Source organism: Mauremys mutica, chromosome 1 (genome assembly GCF_020497125.1).
Source record: "Mauremys mutica isolate MM-2020 ecotype Southern chromosome 1, ASM2049712v1, whole genome shotgun sequence".
NCBI classification, from domain to species: Eukaryota; Metazoa; Chordata; order Testudines; family Geoemydidae; genus Mauremys; species Mauremys mutica.
In genome coordinates this window covers 101,120,526-101,139,577 of record NC_059072.1, presented here as the reverse complement: position 1 = coordinate 101,139,577, position 19,052 = coordinate 101,120,526, and the positions used below count along the sequence as shown (strand labels likewise).

General features: G+C 42.1%; 1 protein-coding gene and 1 long non-coding RNA gene across 2 annotated transcripts in view; one reads left to right on the top strand and one right to left on the bottom strand.

Moving 5' to 3' along the window:
• LOC123361035 overlaps nt 1-6,122 on the bottom strand; it is a 35,034-nt gene extending 28,912 nt beyond the window's left edge. The window contains exon 1 of the long non-coding RNA XR_006576105.1: nt 6,043-6,122. This is a non-coding gene — a long non-coding RNA (uncharacterized LOC123361035). The remainder of the gene's footprint in view (nt 1-6,042) is intronic.
• The window catches only part of STAB2 (stabilin 2), a 140,472-nt gene that overhangs the window by 69,303 nt on the left and 52,117 nt on the right, over nt 1-19,052 (top strand). Inside the window, exons 29-38 of the mRNA XM_045001297.1 lie at nt 1,793-1,929; nt 2,318-2,432; nt 4,005-4,082; nt 4,278-4,376; nt 4,481-4,588; nt 9,062-9,193; nt 11,363-11,491; nt 15,563-15,619; nt 16,088-16,183; nt 16,940-17,135. Coding sequence (XP_044857232.1) covers nt 1,793-1,929; nt 2,318-2,432; nt 4,005-4,082; nt 4,278-4,376; nt 4,481-4,588; nt 9,062-9,193; nt 11,363-11,491; nt 15,563-15,619; nt 16,088-16,183; nt 16,940-17,135 — 1,147 coding nt within the window. The remainder of the gene's footprint in view (nt 1-1,792; nt 1,930-2,317; nt 2,433-4,004; nt 4,083-4,277; nt 4,377-4,480; nt 4,589-9,061; nt 9,194-11,362; nt 11,492-15,562; nt 15,620-16,087; nt 16,184-16,939; nt 17,136-19,052) is intronic.

The window sequence follows — 19,052 nt, the reverse complement described above, 5'->3', positions numbered from 1 at the left end:
CTTCTCCATTGCACAGATGCTGTTCATGGCACTCTTGTAGTTATAATCACTGCTATCTAAATAACCTACCAAAAATACTTTCAATCAATGATATGTAATGTCTTAATTATCTCCTATCAAAATCCGCAGCCTCCCCCATTCCCTTCAGTCCTTCCTCCACACCAGACCCATGGTCACTCACCAGCTAATTTTTTTTTCAGTTCCATTGTCTTGAAACAAAAGCCAAGTATTTCGTTAAATAATAAGAAGTGCAGGGTTCTTGAAGCAGGTTTGTCCCCAGGTTTGTCCCACAGTAAGAATACTAGCCATCTAGAAGTGGTTTTCAAGACACCGGATGTCATTGGCCTTTACACATATCCTTTCCAGTTGCAAATTAGTTTCATAAAAAGCAGGAATTAGGAAATCAAAGCACAATGACTATCCGAGATTTTGTACAAATCAATTCTTGGCCCTTAGAGACTTATTGCCCAGAAAGAGACTGTGGGCCTGACCCAAGCCCATAAGTCAGTAGAAATCTTTCTACAGACTTCAGTGGGCTGGATCAGGCCCTATGGTTGCCTGAGCTATGTTCTGAGGCTGTGTTTTAGGGGTAGGGGAAAACCTCTCTCTGGATCAAATGGTGTTTGATAAGACAAGCAAAACAGGGAGGTCTTTTTCAGGGCATATTTTTAACTTCATACTCTGGCAGGAATGTTCATGTTTATACATTTTCATACCTGAATGCTGTTTTTTCCTACAGACTAGGAAGGAAGGAAGAGGAAGATTGTTATTGTTAGTTCTATTTTTAAATACTTGTGAGGCCCTCAGATGCTGGTGGCAATGGTGACTTGAAAGAAAGATGACACTAACAGATAAAATTCCCAGCTATTTCAGGGGGCTGGTTTATGCATATTCTCCTTTCTTGACACCGAAAGGACAACAAAAGTGATGAAGGAGCACCAGGAAGAGACCACAGCCAGTCTCCAGGCAGCACACTGGCCAGGGCAAGGCAAAACTTGAACCTCTTTGCTCCATGGAAATTTGCAAGAGTGAAATTAGCAAGAGTGAAATTTGGTGGTGGTGTTCTGTTTTATGAGAAAGGAGTTACACAGAGGTTAATCCTCTTAATCTCTCCTCCCCAGTCTCTTCCACAGCCTAAGGCCCAACACTGCTAAATGAAACATGAGTTAGCATCCTCAAATATTAGCAGCCTACAGCCCCATGTTAAAACTGGGATTGTCAACAGCACCTGAAGGGAATTAGGCACCCAAATCCTATTGAAATTCATTGAGAGTTAGATGCATAACTCCGTTATGGTTCTTGGAAAATCTCTGCTTAAATATACAATCTTTCAAATGTGAACCTTGTATTTGGCAGATTACCTATTTCATGGCTATTAACTCTATTTATCCTGTTTCTTAAATACATCTGACTACCCTTCATGGGTACTTCAGTTGCAACTATTATCAAGCAGCAGTAGTAACCACAATATTTTGTAATTCAAACACATAAAATAAATGACACAGTAAGATAGTTGTGTAGATTAATTCATTTCTTATATTAAAATTGGTTCTTCTCCTTATTAAGATTGTTTCCGTTCTTCATACACTGACCAAAAATTCACTGTTTTGACTTTCCACACATTTTTTTTGGTAGCTTTCTTTGTAGCCATTGGTTCAAATCATTACGCTACTTAATGGTTCTTCCTCCCCACACCAATCACAGGACAACTCATGTATGGAACCCTATTAAAAGGGTCACCTGATGACACAAGCTTAGGACATATAATATAACACATTTTACTCTGATTCAGGAGGCTTCAATAAACACAATGCTGTCGGTGACTTCAAATCTGACCATCCTTGTGCCTTCCCTTCGAGCAATTGAAAACATGGATCAAGATGAGAAAGCCTTTTGGATGTCAAAGAATAACATTGCAACCCTACTAAAGTATGTTGATGTTTTGTTTAGTATTTGATACATCTGATTCTTTAAATGAATTGGTTTTCAATGCAAATATAGTTTTAATTTGAACCCATTACAGCGAGGCAGCTTTTACATCCTTAAAGACAGTGAGTCAGATTCTCCTTTTTTACACTGAAATGGTAATCCCATTGAAGACAATTATTCATTATTTGTATTATTACAGTAGCGTTAAGATCCCCAGCTGAGACCAGGGCCCAGCTGTGCTATGCACTGAACAAACAACCCCAACTTTAGCCCAGCGTAGCTCAAAGCAGAATCTGACCTAGAAAGTGTGGTCTGAAACACCAAAATGTATTTATCTGCAAGCTGTAAGAAAATACAAACATTAGAATCCAGCTGAATTTCCTTTTAGGTATCATATATTAGTGGGAGCTTATAGACTTGCTGACCTCCAGAATTTATCATCATCTGACATGCTGGCAACATCTCTGCATAACAATTTCCTGCATCTGTCTAATGAAAATGAGGTAAGATCACTTGTCAACTAGCTTGAAATCCCATTTTGCTTTCAGTCCATCAGTAGTGGTATAATAATATTAATACGCATGCATACTCTTACATTTAAAGATGCCTATGACATAGGCATTAAAGGAATTTCTCTACAACATTCTCACACTGTTGGGTTCTCTGACAAATATTGTACTATGTTCTCTACTGCTTTATCTAGACAGCCAGACTGAGACACATCAATTCTTATATGTTTGTTTATTATTGGTATTGTTGTAGCAGCATGAAACCCTAAATGATCAGAGCCCCATTGTAAGGGGGTACAAATAGGAAAGCACAATCCATACCCTGAAGAGTTTACAATCTAATTTAACACAAGACACATTAAGCAAGGGTAACAAACAAACAATACTAGGGATAGGGAGAGAGGATTAGGGTAATAGTAATACCGTGCAACTACATTGGCTGACTGCATGCACAGCTTGATGGTCCCAAATCATTTGAAAGTATTTTTAAAGGTAAATAACTGAAGCCAGGTGTCTTTGACCACCTCTCAACCTAGCCTTCAGAAGTTGTCTGATTTATTGTAGAAAATCTATACACATTTCTGGGAATATGCAAACTCCATAGTATTTAGTCCCTTGAAGGAGTATTCTTTGGGGGAGCATGTTGAAGAGGTTCCACTAGGTCAGTAAAGCTTTGGGAATGCACAGACTTCTTAAAATTACTGAGGGCTAGATAGTGTTTTTAGCATGCAAGCCGTAATAAGAGACGTGGTGCCTAGGTGCACCACCTCAGAAGAAGCACCAGGAGGTTCTGCCTCGGAGACATAATTCTTCCTGAGGATCCTTAAGTACATTTGGGGGAGGAAGTAATTTACTTTACCTATTTAAAGAAGCCAGCATGCTGCCTCCATGCAGCTAGTCAGTTCTACTGGCCCACATGTAGGGAATGGAGCTGGGCAAATAACTGATTTTTCAGTTCAGTGTCAGGTCCAAAAAAAAAAAATTTTAAAAAGCTCTGGGGAAAAAAGTGTGGTTTAGATTGAACCGAATGTGAAATTTTTCAGAATTTGTGGTGAATCATAAAAGTTGGTTTTAGAGCAGGGATCCAAACCCGGGTCTCCCACGTGCCAGGCAAGTACCCAAACCCCTGGGTTAAATATTACCAAGGGCCAACAGTAGCAGTAACCCCTCTCTTTCTGGGCATTTTGTGATTGACTGAAGCTATTTGTGTCAAATTCATGGATAGTTTCAGGGTGACTGAAACTGCATTTTTGTCAACTATTCATCTGAAAAATTTCACCCAGCGCTAGTAGGGAAGACAGAGCCACAATGCCACCTACTCCCCATCCAGTTTCTTCAGAGCGAATCATCAGGGGTGCAGCCCCTGTGCTCCAGGACTGAGAATCTGGGGAGCCCTAACATGGGCTAGGCTGTGGGAGGAATACTTACTGTCTCCCATGCATCTTGCTTGGCCACGTTAGACAAGGATACAGTCTAGCTCTATGTAAACAGGTGGCAATCTGCTGCACAATCAGCAAACTGGTGTAACTGTGATGTGAAAGTAAACCCTATTCCTTTGCTTTCCAGAACATCACTATTGAAGGAGCTAACATTGTAGTTGGTGATATTGCAGCCACGAATGGAATCATCCATGTTATTGATAAGGTACATGACCATGTAATTAAAAAGTTAGCACCCTGCTCTCTATTCCTTGGCCTCCTGAGTAAGGCAATGCAACTTGTATGGGAAAACAGCTGAGGAAAAATATTGTATGGTACATCAATTTATTCTATTTCCAGTCCTTGCACTTGCAAGCATATATGTCAATGTATTGACATTGTTTCTATGTTTTGATTTCAGGTTCTAACACCACTCAGAGGTCTGAGTGGCACATTGCCAAAACTGCTGGCCCGCTTAGAACAGATGCCCGATTACTCCATTTTCAGGGGTTATGTTATTGCAAGTATTCATATTATTTTAAGAATACAGATAGTTCTCTGGACTGTGTGTGTTTGGGCTGGTTGCAGATTATCATTACAAGTTTTTTTGTCTTTCCACAACAGCAATATAGTCTGGCAAATGAAATTGAAGCAGCTAACACTTACACAGTTTTTGCCCCAAATAATGATGCAATTGAAAGTTACCTCAGGAATAAAAAGTCTGCCACTCTGGTATGTATTATACACAAGTCTTGAACACACCATTTCAGTTTCAAAACTGCTAGTGCTCCACAGAATGAGTGAAAATAGAAATGAATAAAACAGCAGGGTCTGGGTTTTGCAAAAAGTCAGTCAAGTTGGCTTAAAATCAAAAAAGGCAGTTGGGGATGGGTTTATGAGCTATTTTCCCCCAAACAATGGGAGGTTCCAATTATCATTCTTGGGTTTTGTCCATCTCTACTTGAAAATAACAGGTATAGTGTTATTAGTAATGCTTTTCCTCATTGGATCTCAAAGCACTTTACAAAGGAGATATCATTATGCTTGTTTTGCAAATGGGGAAATTGAGACACAAAGAAGAAGTGAAGTGATTTACCTGAGGTCACCTAGCAGGCCAGCAGCAGAGCCAAGAATAAAACCTAGATCTCCTGAGCCCCAGTCTAGTAATCTACTAGGCAACACTGCCTGTTTTGTTCATGAACATCAACCTGCTGAAAAACTGTGCCAATACTATTTTAGTTCTCTCATGATACAATGTTATTGTTTCTATAATCACCTTCCTGGAAAAGTCCATAATGAGCATTTGAAAGGGTATCCCTTGAGAGCTGCCTTTTCACTTAGAAAACTGAACCTGGTTTTAAAAATTAGTTAATTATATGACAGAGCAGCTAGACATGGTCAGCAACATCAAGACCTTCAGCATCACAGAGTTTGGCCTAAGGGCCTGTCTGCACTTACAGTGCTGCAGCTGCACTGGGTGCAGCTGTGCCCCGCTAGCGTTTAGTGAAGACACTACCTACACCAACAAGAGAGCATCTCCTGTCAGCATAGGTACTTCACCTCCCCAAGAGGTGATAGTTATGTCAACAGGAGAAGCCCTCCTGTCGACATGAAGCTGTCTATGCCAGGAGTCAAGTCAGTATAACTGCATTGCTCAGGGGTGTAGATTTTCCACACCCCTAAGTGGCATTGTTATACAGACGTAAGTTGGTAGTGTCTGAGTCTGCAACCCTCATGAATGAAACTAAGCTCAGATGAGTGGCCCTGCCTAAGTCCATTCACACACAGGTATTGGCAGGATCAAGCTTTCAGAGTGTAAAAGGCTTAATGGGTGCTCTATTAAGTTTCTTCTTTTAAATTGAACTGAAAGTAGAGTTGAGTAATGCTGTGGATGGCTTGGGTTTTCAAAAGCCAGCCAATCAGGCTTTGGTACTGCAGAAACAGATGTTTTTAAGAGCTGAACCCCCACTGTAACTGCACCTTGACATTTGGGTTAAGAATGGGTAAGAGGAAAAATGGTCTTAATTTCAATCCTTCTTTAAAAGGTAATTAAACCAAGAGCAAGCAGTGACTGACAGGTGTACACACTCAGGCTTTAGTTTTCTATGCATCCCTCATTTTTTCCTATTACTTATTCTGGCATATGGAGGTTTCAGTTCTTGCTTTTCAGCCACTATATATTGTACCTGTAATTTTCTTGTGGCTCTCCTCTTGGCCATAGACACTGATTGCCTCTGTTTGAGGTGTGGCTCCCTGAAAGGCAGAGGCAGGAAGTGGTCAGACCTTTTCCCATTTTATAGCAGCTCTGCCTTAGAGGGAGGAGTTTGGAGCAGTCACTGGGCCCAATCCTTGATTTCAGGGGGAGCAAGATTTGGCCCAAATAGAACATTGGTCAGGAGGGGTATTTTTCAGCCTGCTGGTGATAGGTGGCAGGAAATATCTCCCTACATTTTAACTGATGATGAGTGAGATTTAATGTTCCCATCCCAAGTGCCTAGTTAAGGGAGCTCAGATATCTGAAAACAAAACAGTAGGATTTCTACCCGGTGGGAATTCAAAATGGACACTACATTACTGCATGAAAAAAGCCAAAAGGACATAGCAAAATTTACAAATGTTGTAGTTTGGAGTCATTTCTTTCACTAGATCTATGAAAGACATGAAGAGCATGACATGGCATGAATTTTAATATGTAAATTGGAAGAGCATTCTAAACATGTTCCACATATATTAGCCTTCTGGACAGGTGAAAGCAGGGGAAAAAAATTAATTGGCTTCCTGAAAAACAAAACAGGCTTGTTAGAAGTGGAACATCTAAAGTAAAGTGGGAATTAGGCTATTGAGTCCCTTAGGATATGTCTATGCTGGAAAAAAAAATTTAAAAAAAATCTCATAGCCTGGATCAATTGACTTGGGCTTGTGCGGCTCATACTACAGGGCTAACAATAGCACTGTAGACTTCCCCATTCAGGCTGGAGCCCAGGTTCTGAGACCCTTCCCCCTCCCTGGGTTTCAGAGCCAGACTTTGACACTGCTATTTTTAGCCCCATAGCATGAGCTTGAGTCAGTGGAACTGGGCTATGAGACATGCTGCCGCTCATCTTTATTTTCAGTGTAGATGTAGCCCTAAGTGCTCTTGAAAATTATTCCCCTGATCCCACTAGTCCATTACAAGCAGAACAGGCCACTAAAACAAAGCATTACTGACCATACAAAATGTAAGTTACAAAGTAACTCCAGCAAGATGGTAAAAGACCTGAAGCCACACAAAAACCAATAATTTTTAAAATCAGAAAACAACTTAACCATTTTTAAGAAAAAATGTTCAATCCACCAATAACATGCAGAAAGCTGTGTGAAGGAAAGCCTCAGCTTTCATTTATAAAGTATTGATCTAACCCTTTTCCTGGTGGAGATAAGCTTCAAAATGTAAACTGATATAAATCAGTGCCAACAGATAGCTGAGGTTGAAAGGATCAAGCTGCTTGTCTTCACTTCTGCAGCAGGAAACTGGGGAGGTGGGGAAGAGACCTAAAACTTGCAGATGACTCCATGCTGGGAGGGGTTACAAGCACTTTGAAGGACAGAATAGACTTCAAAACAGTGTTGAAAAATTGGAGAATTGGTCTGAACTTCAACAAGAAGAAAGTCAATAAAGACAAGTGCAAAGTACTACTCTTAGGAAGGAAAAAAATCAAATGCACAACTACAAAATGGGGAATAACTGGCTAGGTGGCAGTACTGCTAAAAGAGATCTGGGCGTTATAGTGGATCACAAATTGAATATGAGTCAACAGTGTGATGCAGTTGCAAAAAAGGCTAATATTCTGGGGTGTACTAGCAGGAATGTTGTAGGTAAGAGGAAGTAATTGTCACACGCTATTCAGCACTGGTGAGGCCTCAGCTGGAGTATTGTGTCTAATTATGGGCATCACACTTTAGGAAAGATGTGGACAACCTGGAGAGAGTCCGGAGGAGATCAACAAAAATGATAGACGGTTTAGAAAACCTGTCGTACAAGGAAAGGTTAAAAACACTGGGCATGTTTAGTCTTGAGAAAAGACGACTGAGGGGAGACCTGATCCCAGTCTTCAAATATGTTAAGGGCTGTTATACAGAGGATGGCAACCAATTGTTCTCTAGGTTCACTGAAGGTAGGACAAGTAGTAATAGACTTAATCTTCAGCAAGGGAGATTTAGGTTAGATATTAGGAAAAGCTTTCTAAGTACAAGGAGAATTACACACTGGAATAGGCTTCCAAAGGAGGTTGTGGAATCCCTATCACTGGAGGTTTTTAAGAACAGGCTGGACAAACATCTGTCAGGGATGGTCTAGGTCAGGGGTTCTTAAACCCGGGGTCATGACCCTTCAGGGGGTGCGAAGGTTATTATGTGGGGGTCGTGAGCTGTCAGCCTCCACCCTCAAACCCTGCTTTGCCTCCAGCATTTATAATAGTGTTAAACATAAAAATTGTGTTTTTAATTTATAAGGGGTGTCTCACTCAGCGGTTTGCTGTGTGAAAGGGGTAACCAGTGCAAAAGTTTGAGAACCACTGGTATAGGTTTACTTGGTCCTGCCTCAGCACAGGGGGCTGGACTTGACTTCTCGAGGTCTCTTCCAGCCCTACCTTTCTATGACTCTGTAGAGAGCTCCTCCACATGCAGGATTTTATGTAAAATGAATTAGTTAAGATTGGGATGTAGCCCAACGATCAATCTTGCTAACTCTCCCCAAAATCCGTCGGCCAGCCCTATGCACAGAAATATAGCAATTGCCATAGTGGCTCAGACTACAGTAGTTTGCTTCCACCAGTGGCCAATACCAGATGCTGAAGGAGAAAGTACAAGAAACTCCATAATAAACAATATGAAATAACCTGCCCACAGGGAAATTTCTTCCTAGACCCTGGAGGTCAGTAGGTGTCCCCAGCATAAGGGCCCATAACCTGTCTACATGTTTGTGCTTTGTTATTAGAGAGATGAGGTAGAGGAGGTAATATCTTTGAATGGACCAACTTACCTATTTAGTATTAAGATATTACCTCAACCACTTTGTCTCTCTAATATCCTGGGACCAACTCGGCTACAACATCACTGTAAACAATATTTCACCCAAACATTTGCCAACTAAGCTGAACATCTTGTGAGTGCACCTTTGTTAAAATGTTGGCAGCACATCACTGGTTTACCCCCCATGTCTTGCAGGACGAAGACCAAATCCGATACCATGTTGTGTTGGAGGAAAAGCTCTTGAAGAACGACATGCACAATGGCATGCACAGGGAGACCATGCTCGGATTTTCTTATCAAGTGGGATTCTTCCTGCACAACGGCCAGGTGCTGCTGCCTGTGTTTAAATGTAGAAACATGTTTTCTTCACTACAAGAATGAAACTTCTATCTTAAATTGAAATGCAGGCAACAAGAGCTATTGACTCATCGTTGCTTTCTGACACCTTAATATTACAAGAGATTCCACTCAAATGTGCTGTTGAGTCTCCAGACAGTCTAGACAAAGCCTGCTTAATTCAAAGTCACACTGGAAGGGACCTTTGACTGGATTCAAATTATGCTGTTCAGATTTAGCATCTGATTTTACAAGACAGTATGATGGTCTCACACATCTGGTGACTAGAGACCTGCATTGCAAAGCAATCATTAATCTTTTTTCTAACAGTTTTTCTGGAAACTCTCTTTTAATTTTAAAAATAGTAGTAATATTGATTTGTAGTTTTATAAACCCTTTCAGCCCAGGAGGTCAAAGCACTTTGCAATATTAGTGAATTTACCCTCACAACACCCTTTCTATTCATGAGGAACCTAAGGGACAGGAGACAGGGCTGCCCAGGGGGGTGGGCAAGTGGGGCAATTTGCCCTAGGCCCTGGGCCTCACAGGGGCCCCCACGAGAATACAGTATTCTATAGTATTGCAACTTTTTTTATGGAAGAGGCCCCCAAAATTGCTTTGCCCCAGGCCCCCTGAATCCTCTGGGCAGCCCTGACAGGAGAATTTATCCTCACAACACCCTTTCTATTCATGAAGAACCTAAGGGACAGGAACTGCCCAAATCTGTAGCAAAGCCAGGAAAACAACCCAGACCACCTTGCTCCTGCTCCTATTCTCTAGTCACAGTATTATCCTTCATGTAATCAGGGGCGGCTCCAGGCACCAGCACGCCAAGCGCGTGCTTGGGGTGGCAAGCCACTGGGGGCGCTCTGCCAGTCGCAGGTCCCGCAGGCATGCCGCCGAAGCCACGGGACCAGCGGACCCTCCACAGGCCTGAAGCCGCGGGACCAGTGGACCCTCCGCAGGCCTGAAGCCTGCCATGCTTGGGGCGGCAAAATGCCTAGAGCCGCCCCTGCATGTAATGGCCCTGTGGCGGTGTACGCACACCCCATCTCCTGCCGGGGTTGATAGTGGGTGTGTGGACACCATGGTTATTGTTTGCCCAACTGTCTCAGACCTCACCACACTGAGGTCCAAGAGTCAGAGTGAAGGCAGCGGTCCTTGGGTCTGGGGCTGCGTAACCTAGTGACCAGAGTCAATACGGAAGCCCTTGTGTTCAGGACAGTGTGGCCTAGCGGCCAGAGTCAATACAGTGGCCCTTGTGTTCAGGGCAGTTTGTCCTAGCGACCAGAGTCAATATAGCAACCCTTGTGTTCAGGGCAGTGCAACCTAGTGGCCAGAGTCAATATAACAACCCCCAGATACAGGGCACTATGGTCTAGAGGCCAATACCAAAGGGGCCACCACCAGGGGTATGGCAGCTTGGGGCGGGGGGCAGGCCCACCCAACTGCACTGGGACCCAAACTGGGGCCTTATCTGTGGTGGAGTGGTCTGCCACTGGGTCAGCAGGGAATCCAACCAAAACATGCAGACCTTGCATGGGTTGAAGATACCACTTGCCCCCCTCCCTGGGTCACTTCCTACCATGCTTCCTGAAGCTGTAGTCAATGGGGTACCAGGGTCTCCAGGCTCCTCAGCATGGGTAATTCCCTGGGGCTCCAGTCTGGTTCATCAAGCAAGGGCTATGATGGTTCCTCAGCTGGAGGCTCTACCAAAGGTCCTCCCTCTCCGGTGCTCAGTCCAGACTGAGCTGGGCTGCTCCCTTTTGTACTGGCATAGCACTTGCCCAATATGGTCTGAGGGGTGGGACTCCCTCCGCCCATAGTGTGGTGTTAACCCCTTCTGATCCAGGCACCCCCCATCACAGGCCCCAGTTCAGCAAAGCACTTAAGTACATCGATGGGACACGAGCATGTGCATAAACCTGATCATGTTCTTAGGTGGTTTGTTGAATAAGGATGTTTTGAAGAATTGAAGACATTATGCTTTTCCTTCTTTCTTCCATCACCACTCCAGAGAACTCTTTCAATCTGGGATCTCCTTGGGCAATATTTTTTGTTACAGCCCCCAGCTGAATCTATTTCCTCTGTCAAGTCAGTACTACTGCTGTGCAGTTCAGCTGATCTACTGTATTTTAACGGACTGCATTTCCTTTACAGCTGTACATCAATGAGGCACCTATAAATTACACAAATATTGCAACTGACAAAGGCGTTATCCATGGATTGGGAAAAATTCTGGAAATACAGAAGAACAGATGTGATATCAATGATACTGTGATGACAACCGTAAGTTATGTCTTGTTTGAGATTGTTGCTTTAAAATTTGTCATAGATGCTAGTATGAAAATATAGCTAAGGCATATTGGACATACTGCATCGTATTGACCAGTCAAAAATGTTTGAATTTTCCACAACAAACTCCTGCAGTAGCTTTGATATCATATAAAAACTACTTTGATTCTGCAGTCAGTATATTAACAGCCTGAATACAATAACAACATCACAACAGTAAGCCCACTGTACCCGCCAGATTTCAGTATATCAATATGAGCCCAAGTTAACCCACTACTTTAATAAACACTGATTGGGTTTTGTCCACTTTTGATTAATGAAAATACCTTCCGAACAAAACTTTTTACAGGAGAAAAAGTTCCTCTTTCCATTCTGAGATGTAGATTCCTTCTACACACATCCATTCCCATTCTTAACGGTTAACAAAGGCATTCCTGCCCATTGTGTTCTTCACATAGATCAGACTGATTGACAAATTGCAATGACCGGTGGGTGCTTAATTTGTAATGAAAGAAGTGCCAGGGCTCAAGCAATTTTTTTTACATTCAAAACGGATGCAACAAGCCCAGAGGTGCTGGGGCTATGAACTGCCCAAGCCTAGAGGTGCCCTGGCACAAATTAAGCACTGGTTCTACCTTCCTCTGGAGAACAGGATGTGGTTTTCCATGGGGCTGGCAGTCAATGGTTTCTTTACTGGAGAGGCAAATAGGACAGCCCATAGACAGTTCACTTTTCTTGTTCTTAAGGCTGGCATGGTACAGAAATTAGACTTGGAAAAGAATTTAAGGGCTTGGCTACACTTACATTTTATAGCGCTCTGACTTCCTGACTCAGGGGTGTGAAATGCGCTAGTGTAAACAGACTCCAAGCTCTGGGAGGTGGATTACCAGGAGCATTGGGAGAGCTCTCTCCCAGCACTCACATGCAACCACACTTGCACTTCAAAGCGCTGCCACGGGAGCGCTCCTGTGACAGCACTTTGAAGTTTCCTGTGTACCTGTTATAAACAGACAGTAAAGGGATAAGAAGTTTACCTAGCCTAGCTGACACCTGACCAGAGGAACCAATGGGGGGACAAAAAGTTTTACCCAGGAAGGAGGGAAGAGTCCTTTGTTCAGTCAGTCCATTAAGTTTTGTGCCGGAGTGAAAAGATCAAAGAATCAACCAGGGTAGTGAGTATTCGAGAAGGAATGAATTAGCTTATGTCTATTTCCTTTTGTGACTTTGTCTTTTTGCATTAGCGGGATAATCAAATTGGGTTTTCTTTTGTGTACTAAGGTTTTGCCCAGGGGAACATACTCTGTGTTTTGAATCTGTTGTCTGTGAGAGTAGCTTGTATGCTAATCTCTCAGAGGTATTTCTTTTATCCCTTTTCCTTAATTAAAAGTCTTCTTTTTAAGAACCTGATTGATTTTTTTCCTTGTTTTAAGATCCAAGGGGTTTGGATCGGTGTTCACCAGGAAATTGTTGGAGAAGTCTCTCAAGGTTACCCAGGGAAGGGTTACAGTACCTGGGAGGGAGAGATTTTTGTGGGGGAGACAGTTTCCCAAATAACTTATAAACAGCTGTTTTAAACGATTTGGGTGGTGGTAGCAACCAGGTCTAAGCTGGTAATTAAGCTTAGGGGTTCTCGTGCAAGTCCCCAGATCTGTACCCTAAAGTTCAGAGTGGGGGTGAAACCTATGACATGGTGGTAGCAGTGGGATTAAAAAAAAACCAAAAACCAGTAGATTTTTTTCTCTTCTCCGAGCTGCAAGGAGAAATAGATCGTTATTGTGCTTTGCCTGAAGGCACAGGTGAGAAGTTTTTCTAACAGGGCTTTGTTAGAGGAGGTTTCCAGCTGTGCACAGCTGGAGGGTAATTAACAGGTTGCAGAAGACAAAGTCACAAAAGAAAATAAATATAAGCTAATTCATTTCTTCTCAAATACTCACTACCCTGGTTGATTCCTTGATCTTTTCACTCCGGCATAGAACTTAATGGACTGACTGAACAAAGGACTCTTCCCTCCTTCCTGGGTGAAAGGCAGGAACCTCACCATTACCCTTGTGCTGCCAGAGTAGGATGCAAGGGCAGAGCCAAGGACAAGGATCTGTCCCCTAGTCTTATTGCTATGAGATTGCTATGGGATGGATTTCCTTTGGCTCTTGGGCCTGTAGAGCCTTTACACTTCTCCACAATGAGAGTTCTTTGGTAGGAATCTTCTTGTGGGAAATCCCTACAGTCCTGCTGTGATGTACACCCTACATTGCCGGGCAACCCAGCTGCAGTGGTAGTCTTTGATGCTTCTGCCAAGCGATTAAAAAAATTAAGCGCGATTAATCGCACTGTTAAATAATAATAGAATACCATTTATTTAAATATTTTTGGATGTTCTGTACATTTTCAAATATATTATTTCAATCAAACACAGAATACAAAGTGTACAGTGCTCACTTTATATTTATTTTGATTACAAGTATTTGCCCTATATAAAAACAAAAGAAATAGTATTTTTCAAGTCACCTAATACAAGTACTGTAATGTAATCTCTTTATCATGAAAGTTGAACTTACAAATGTAGAATTATATACAAAAAAACTGCATTCCGAAATAAAACAATGTAAAAATTAAGAGCCTGCAAGTCCACTCAGTCCTACTTCTTGTTCAGCCAATCGCTCAAACAAGTTTGTTTACATTTGCAGAAGATAATGCTTCCCACCCTTGTTTACAATGTCACCTGAAAGTGAGAACAGGCATTCTCATAGCACTGTTGTAGCTGGCATTGCAAGATATTTACATGTCAGATGAGCTAAAGATTCACATGTCCCTTCATGCTTCAACCACCATTCCAGGGGACATGCGTCCATGCTGGTGGTGGGTTCTGCTCAATAACAGTCCAAAGCAGTGAGGATCAATGCATGTTCATTTTCATTATCCAAGTCAAATGCCACCAGCAGAAGGTTGATTTTCTTTTTTGGTGGGTTGGGTTCTGTAGTTTCCGTATCAGAGTGTTGCTCTTTTAAGATTTCTGAAAGCATGCTCCACACCTCATCCCGCTCAGATTTTGGAAGGCACTTCAGATTCTTAAATCTTGATTCAAGTGTTGTAGCTATTTTTAGAAATCTCACATTGGTACCTTCTTTGTGTTTTGTCAAATCTACAGTGAAAGTGTTCTTAAAACATACAACATGTGCTGGGTCATCATCTGAGACTGCTATAACATGGAATATATGGCACAATGCGGATAAAACAGAACAAGGGACATACAATACTCCCCCAAGGAGTTCAGTCACAAATTTAATTAACGCATTATTTTTTAATGAGCGTCATCAGTATGGAAGCATGTCCTTTGGAATGCTGGCCGAAGGATGAAGGGGCATATGAATGTTTAGCATATCTGGCACACAAATACCTTGCAATGCCAGCTACAAAAGTGCCATGCAAATGCCTGTTCTCACTTTCTGGTGACACCGTAAATAAGAAGTGGGCAGCATTATCTCCCGTAAATGTAAACAATGTCTTAGCGATTGGCTGAACAGGAAGTAGGACTGAGTGGACTTGTAGGTTCTGAAGTTTTACATTGTTTTGTTTTTGAGTGCAGTTATGTAACAAAAGAAATCTACATTTGTAAGTTGCACTTCAGGACAAAGAGATTGCACTACTGTACTTGTATGAAGTGAATTGAAAAATACTATTTCTTTTGATTATCATTTTTACAGTGCAAACATTTGTAATAAAAATAATACACACTTTGATTTCAATTACAACACAGAATACTATATGAAAATGTAGAAAAACATCCAAAATATTTAATAAATTTCAATTGGTATTCTATTGTTTAACAGTGCACTTAAAACTGCAATCAATCATGATTAATTTTTTTAATTGTGATTAATATTTTTTTAGTTAACCGCGTGAGTTAACTGCAATTAATTGACAGCCCTAATGCTTGGTTTTCCAAAGTGATGATCTTTCACTGTTTTATATCTCCTGATTCCCCTAACGGCTGGGAATAGAAACATAGGTTGAAACTATCTGCAGTAGTGTAAACCTTTAACTGTGTACCCCTCTGTGTTTGCCAAGGAAAAGTGCAACCTGTGTTCGTATCGATCACGCTGCCCTCCTGGAACTAAAGAATTTGTAAGTATTTTATAATTAACTTTAAGTGTGCATCGTTTGTATCATTGTCAACTCTAAATACAGAGAGAGATTAATGGGCCAAGTTTATCCCATGTGGACACCCATTAATTTCAATGGAGTTATCTCAGTGAATTTGGTCTATTACATTTATTTAAATTATTCAGACCCAACAGCCCTTGAGTCCAGCTGAGCCATTCTTGCCTTGGGCTTTAAATTGAGGTGGTTTGGACAGTGGCACTTGACTAAATTGACTGTAAATTATTTAGCTAATTATCTGTTTGCGTACTTTATTTTTACATCAGAGAATATTTTCTTAGCATATGTATGAACATGTTTATCAATAGGGCCTGACTATTTACAGATGTACAGAGTATACTGTTTACACAAAGTTGACACCATTTTTAAATGTCTAAAAATAGTTGTATGATATCAAACAATGAAGCAGCTGTCTTGCCAATTTTTGTACAGCTAGGAGAGAAGAAATATTGCATCTACACTGAAAACTTTATGGGAAGGACATCCATTCATATTGGATGCCAGCCAAAGTGTATTAAAACGATCATTGTAAGTATTATTATTCATTATTGTTATTTATGATGTGTTTTGTGGTGGGCCTTAGGAGCCCCACTCATGGTCCAGGACCCCATTGTGCCAGGTGCTGTACAAACACAGTACAAAAAGGCAGTCCGAGCCCCATGGTTTAATGACTTTCTGAGTAGGTCTCTTTATCAGAATAGCTTCCAGTTATGGTGAGCGATCCGAAGTTTAATAGGGCAGGTTGAAAAATTTTCATTGAAAGTTTTGTCGAAAAATGCTGTTTAGATTAAAACAAAATATTTCACAAAAAATAGAGATTTTAATTTAAAAATTGGAAAAAAACTGTTTTGAAAATGGCAAGCCATCCAATTGTGACACTTTCAGAACAGAAAGTAGTTCAGTAGTGGGGGACTGTGCAGGGATAGGGAAGAAGAGCAGAGGTTAGAGAACAGTAACTCTTTGAAACTTCTCACAATAGCAATCCCTACACTCTGCACTGTGGGGAGCACAGGAACTAATTGGGCTCGCTCCCCACTAGGGAGCAGGAGTCTGAAAAGGAAGCAGTCAGAGGTGGAACCATGGCCCAGCCTTCTCCACATTAGGCCATAGAGCAGGGCTGAGCCACTGCCCATGCATAAGAACCAGCCCTAGGACAGATTGTGTTTCTCTAGTGAGAACTCTGGCACTTCTGCTGGAGCAGTGTGATTCTGCACCATCCCCTACACAGGGAAGTAGCTTAAAAGCCCCAATTCTAGCCTTTGGTATGTTGTTTCTCCGTTTCAGACCAGAGAATGCTGTGCAGGTTTCTTTGGTCAACAGTGCCAGCCCTGTCCAGGGAAAAGTGGAAATGCCTGCTTTGGAAATGGCATCTGCTTGGATGGTGTTAATGGTACAGGCGTGTGTGAATGTGAAGAGGGGTTTAATGGAACAGCCTGTGAGAAATGTATTGAAGGCAAATATAGTCGCAACTGCAATCAAGGTAATTAATTACTCCAGACTATGCAGATATCATCTCAAATCTTGACAGGTGGAAAGCTGACCAGCCAAAAATCTCTGAAATTATTTCAGAATTCAGTGGCCATATGATTCAGCTCTCTCAACCCCCTGCCTCTGATATCCTCTCAATGCTCTAGGCATTAATTATCTTCCCACTTACACTGGTGTAAATCAGGAATAACTCCACTGAAGTCACTGGAGCGACACCTGTGTAAAAGTGGTGTAAGAGGCAGGGGCGGCTCCAGGCACCAGCGCTCCAAGCGCGTGCCTGGGGCGGCAAGCCACGGGGGGCTTTCTGCCGGTCGCCGCGAGGGCAGCAGGCAGGGTGCCTTCGGCGGCTTGCCCGTGGAGGGTCCACTGGTCCCGCGGAGGGTCCACTGGTCCACTGCGGGAGGTCTGCTGAAGCCGCGGGACCAGCTGACCCTCCGTGCTTGGGGCGGCAAAATGTCTAGAGCCGCCCCTGGTAAAAGGGAGGGAAATCAGCCTCTCTTTACATGCATACACATCATATAAAATGTAGTGAGAAAGAGAGCTTGCAGGTATCCCCTCTCTATACCCAGTATTGCCAACACCAAGTGTTCAGAAATTGAGTCACAGACAAAAAAAATCATGACTAGCTCTAAAAAATTGAGGGGCATATTTGTTTGTTTGTTCTTGAGCCCTTAGGTTACACATAAGTCATATTTTTGAGTTTTTCTCTGCCGCCATGAGGGTTGGAAATTTACTTATTTTTAAATGAAAGCTGAGATTCTCTCATGATTACGTTATTAACAGGATCTGGGGCTTTATGAAAAACACCAAATACCATGAGATTGAAATAAAGTTGCAAAGAGTTCACAACACTGTACACCATATAGTTTAGTTTAAAATTAAGAAGTCTGAACTTAAGCCTTCCACCCAAGAAGGAGATAATCTCTTTCCCTCTGACTCATCTAGGTTCAACCCTTTACCCACAAAGCACTCTTGTCATTACTGTATTTCCACTATTAGCATCCTTAGGCCATGTGCCCACATTACACTGGGCCAGTCTCATGCATGACACCACAACAGCACCTTCTCTGACCCTACTGATGCTGTTTTTCCTCTGCTCTGCTTTTCACAGCACTTTTCTGCTCATTGACTCCACCTGCTCAGCCTGCATATCACTGCCTTGGTCTAGCAGCTAACGGCAAGACAGGATGTGTGTGTAATCTTCCCCTTAGTGCTCTTTTCACCTTTCATCTCTGTCATTTCCAGTTAAAAAGTCCTAACTGGAAACATTAACTTGACAGTGATACAATTATGCTTTTAGATTTATTCTCTGCTAAATGGCAAACAGACACGCCACGCACATTTCTCTAAATAGATTGCTACTCACTAGGAGGGATTTTCCAAGGCAGGAAAGGGGAATAAAGGCATGGGCTAGCTGCTCAAGTGCATGCCAAGGGTCCTAGGCGGGCTTGTCCAGCCTACGTTGCTGCCCATGCTGCCGTGGCTTCACTGCTGTATCTTCCTGTGTGCTGCAGTCACACATCTGATTGCAGCGAAGACGTACTCTGAGAGGAACCTTTTTGGGTAGGAGGGAAGAGTTTACAAGTAAGTTTATTGCAGAGGCATGTGCATTCTGCACTGGGGGGATGGGCTAAAATCTATTAGAATCCATGCAAATGATTTTAAATCCATACCTCAAAGAAAATAGTGACTGTATATATGTAACATTCTACCAGTCATGGGAGGCAGGAAACAGTCGAATGCTTGCATAGTGTTGGTAGGACAGGATGGTCATAAATGAAAGAAAATATCCAGACCATTATCCATTGAGTCATTTATATTATTCTGTGTATGAAAATATGATAGGCATCTCTACTAAATGTCTATATATACTAGAGATATACAACTGAGTAAAGTACATTAGAAAACG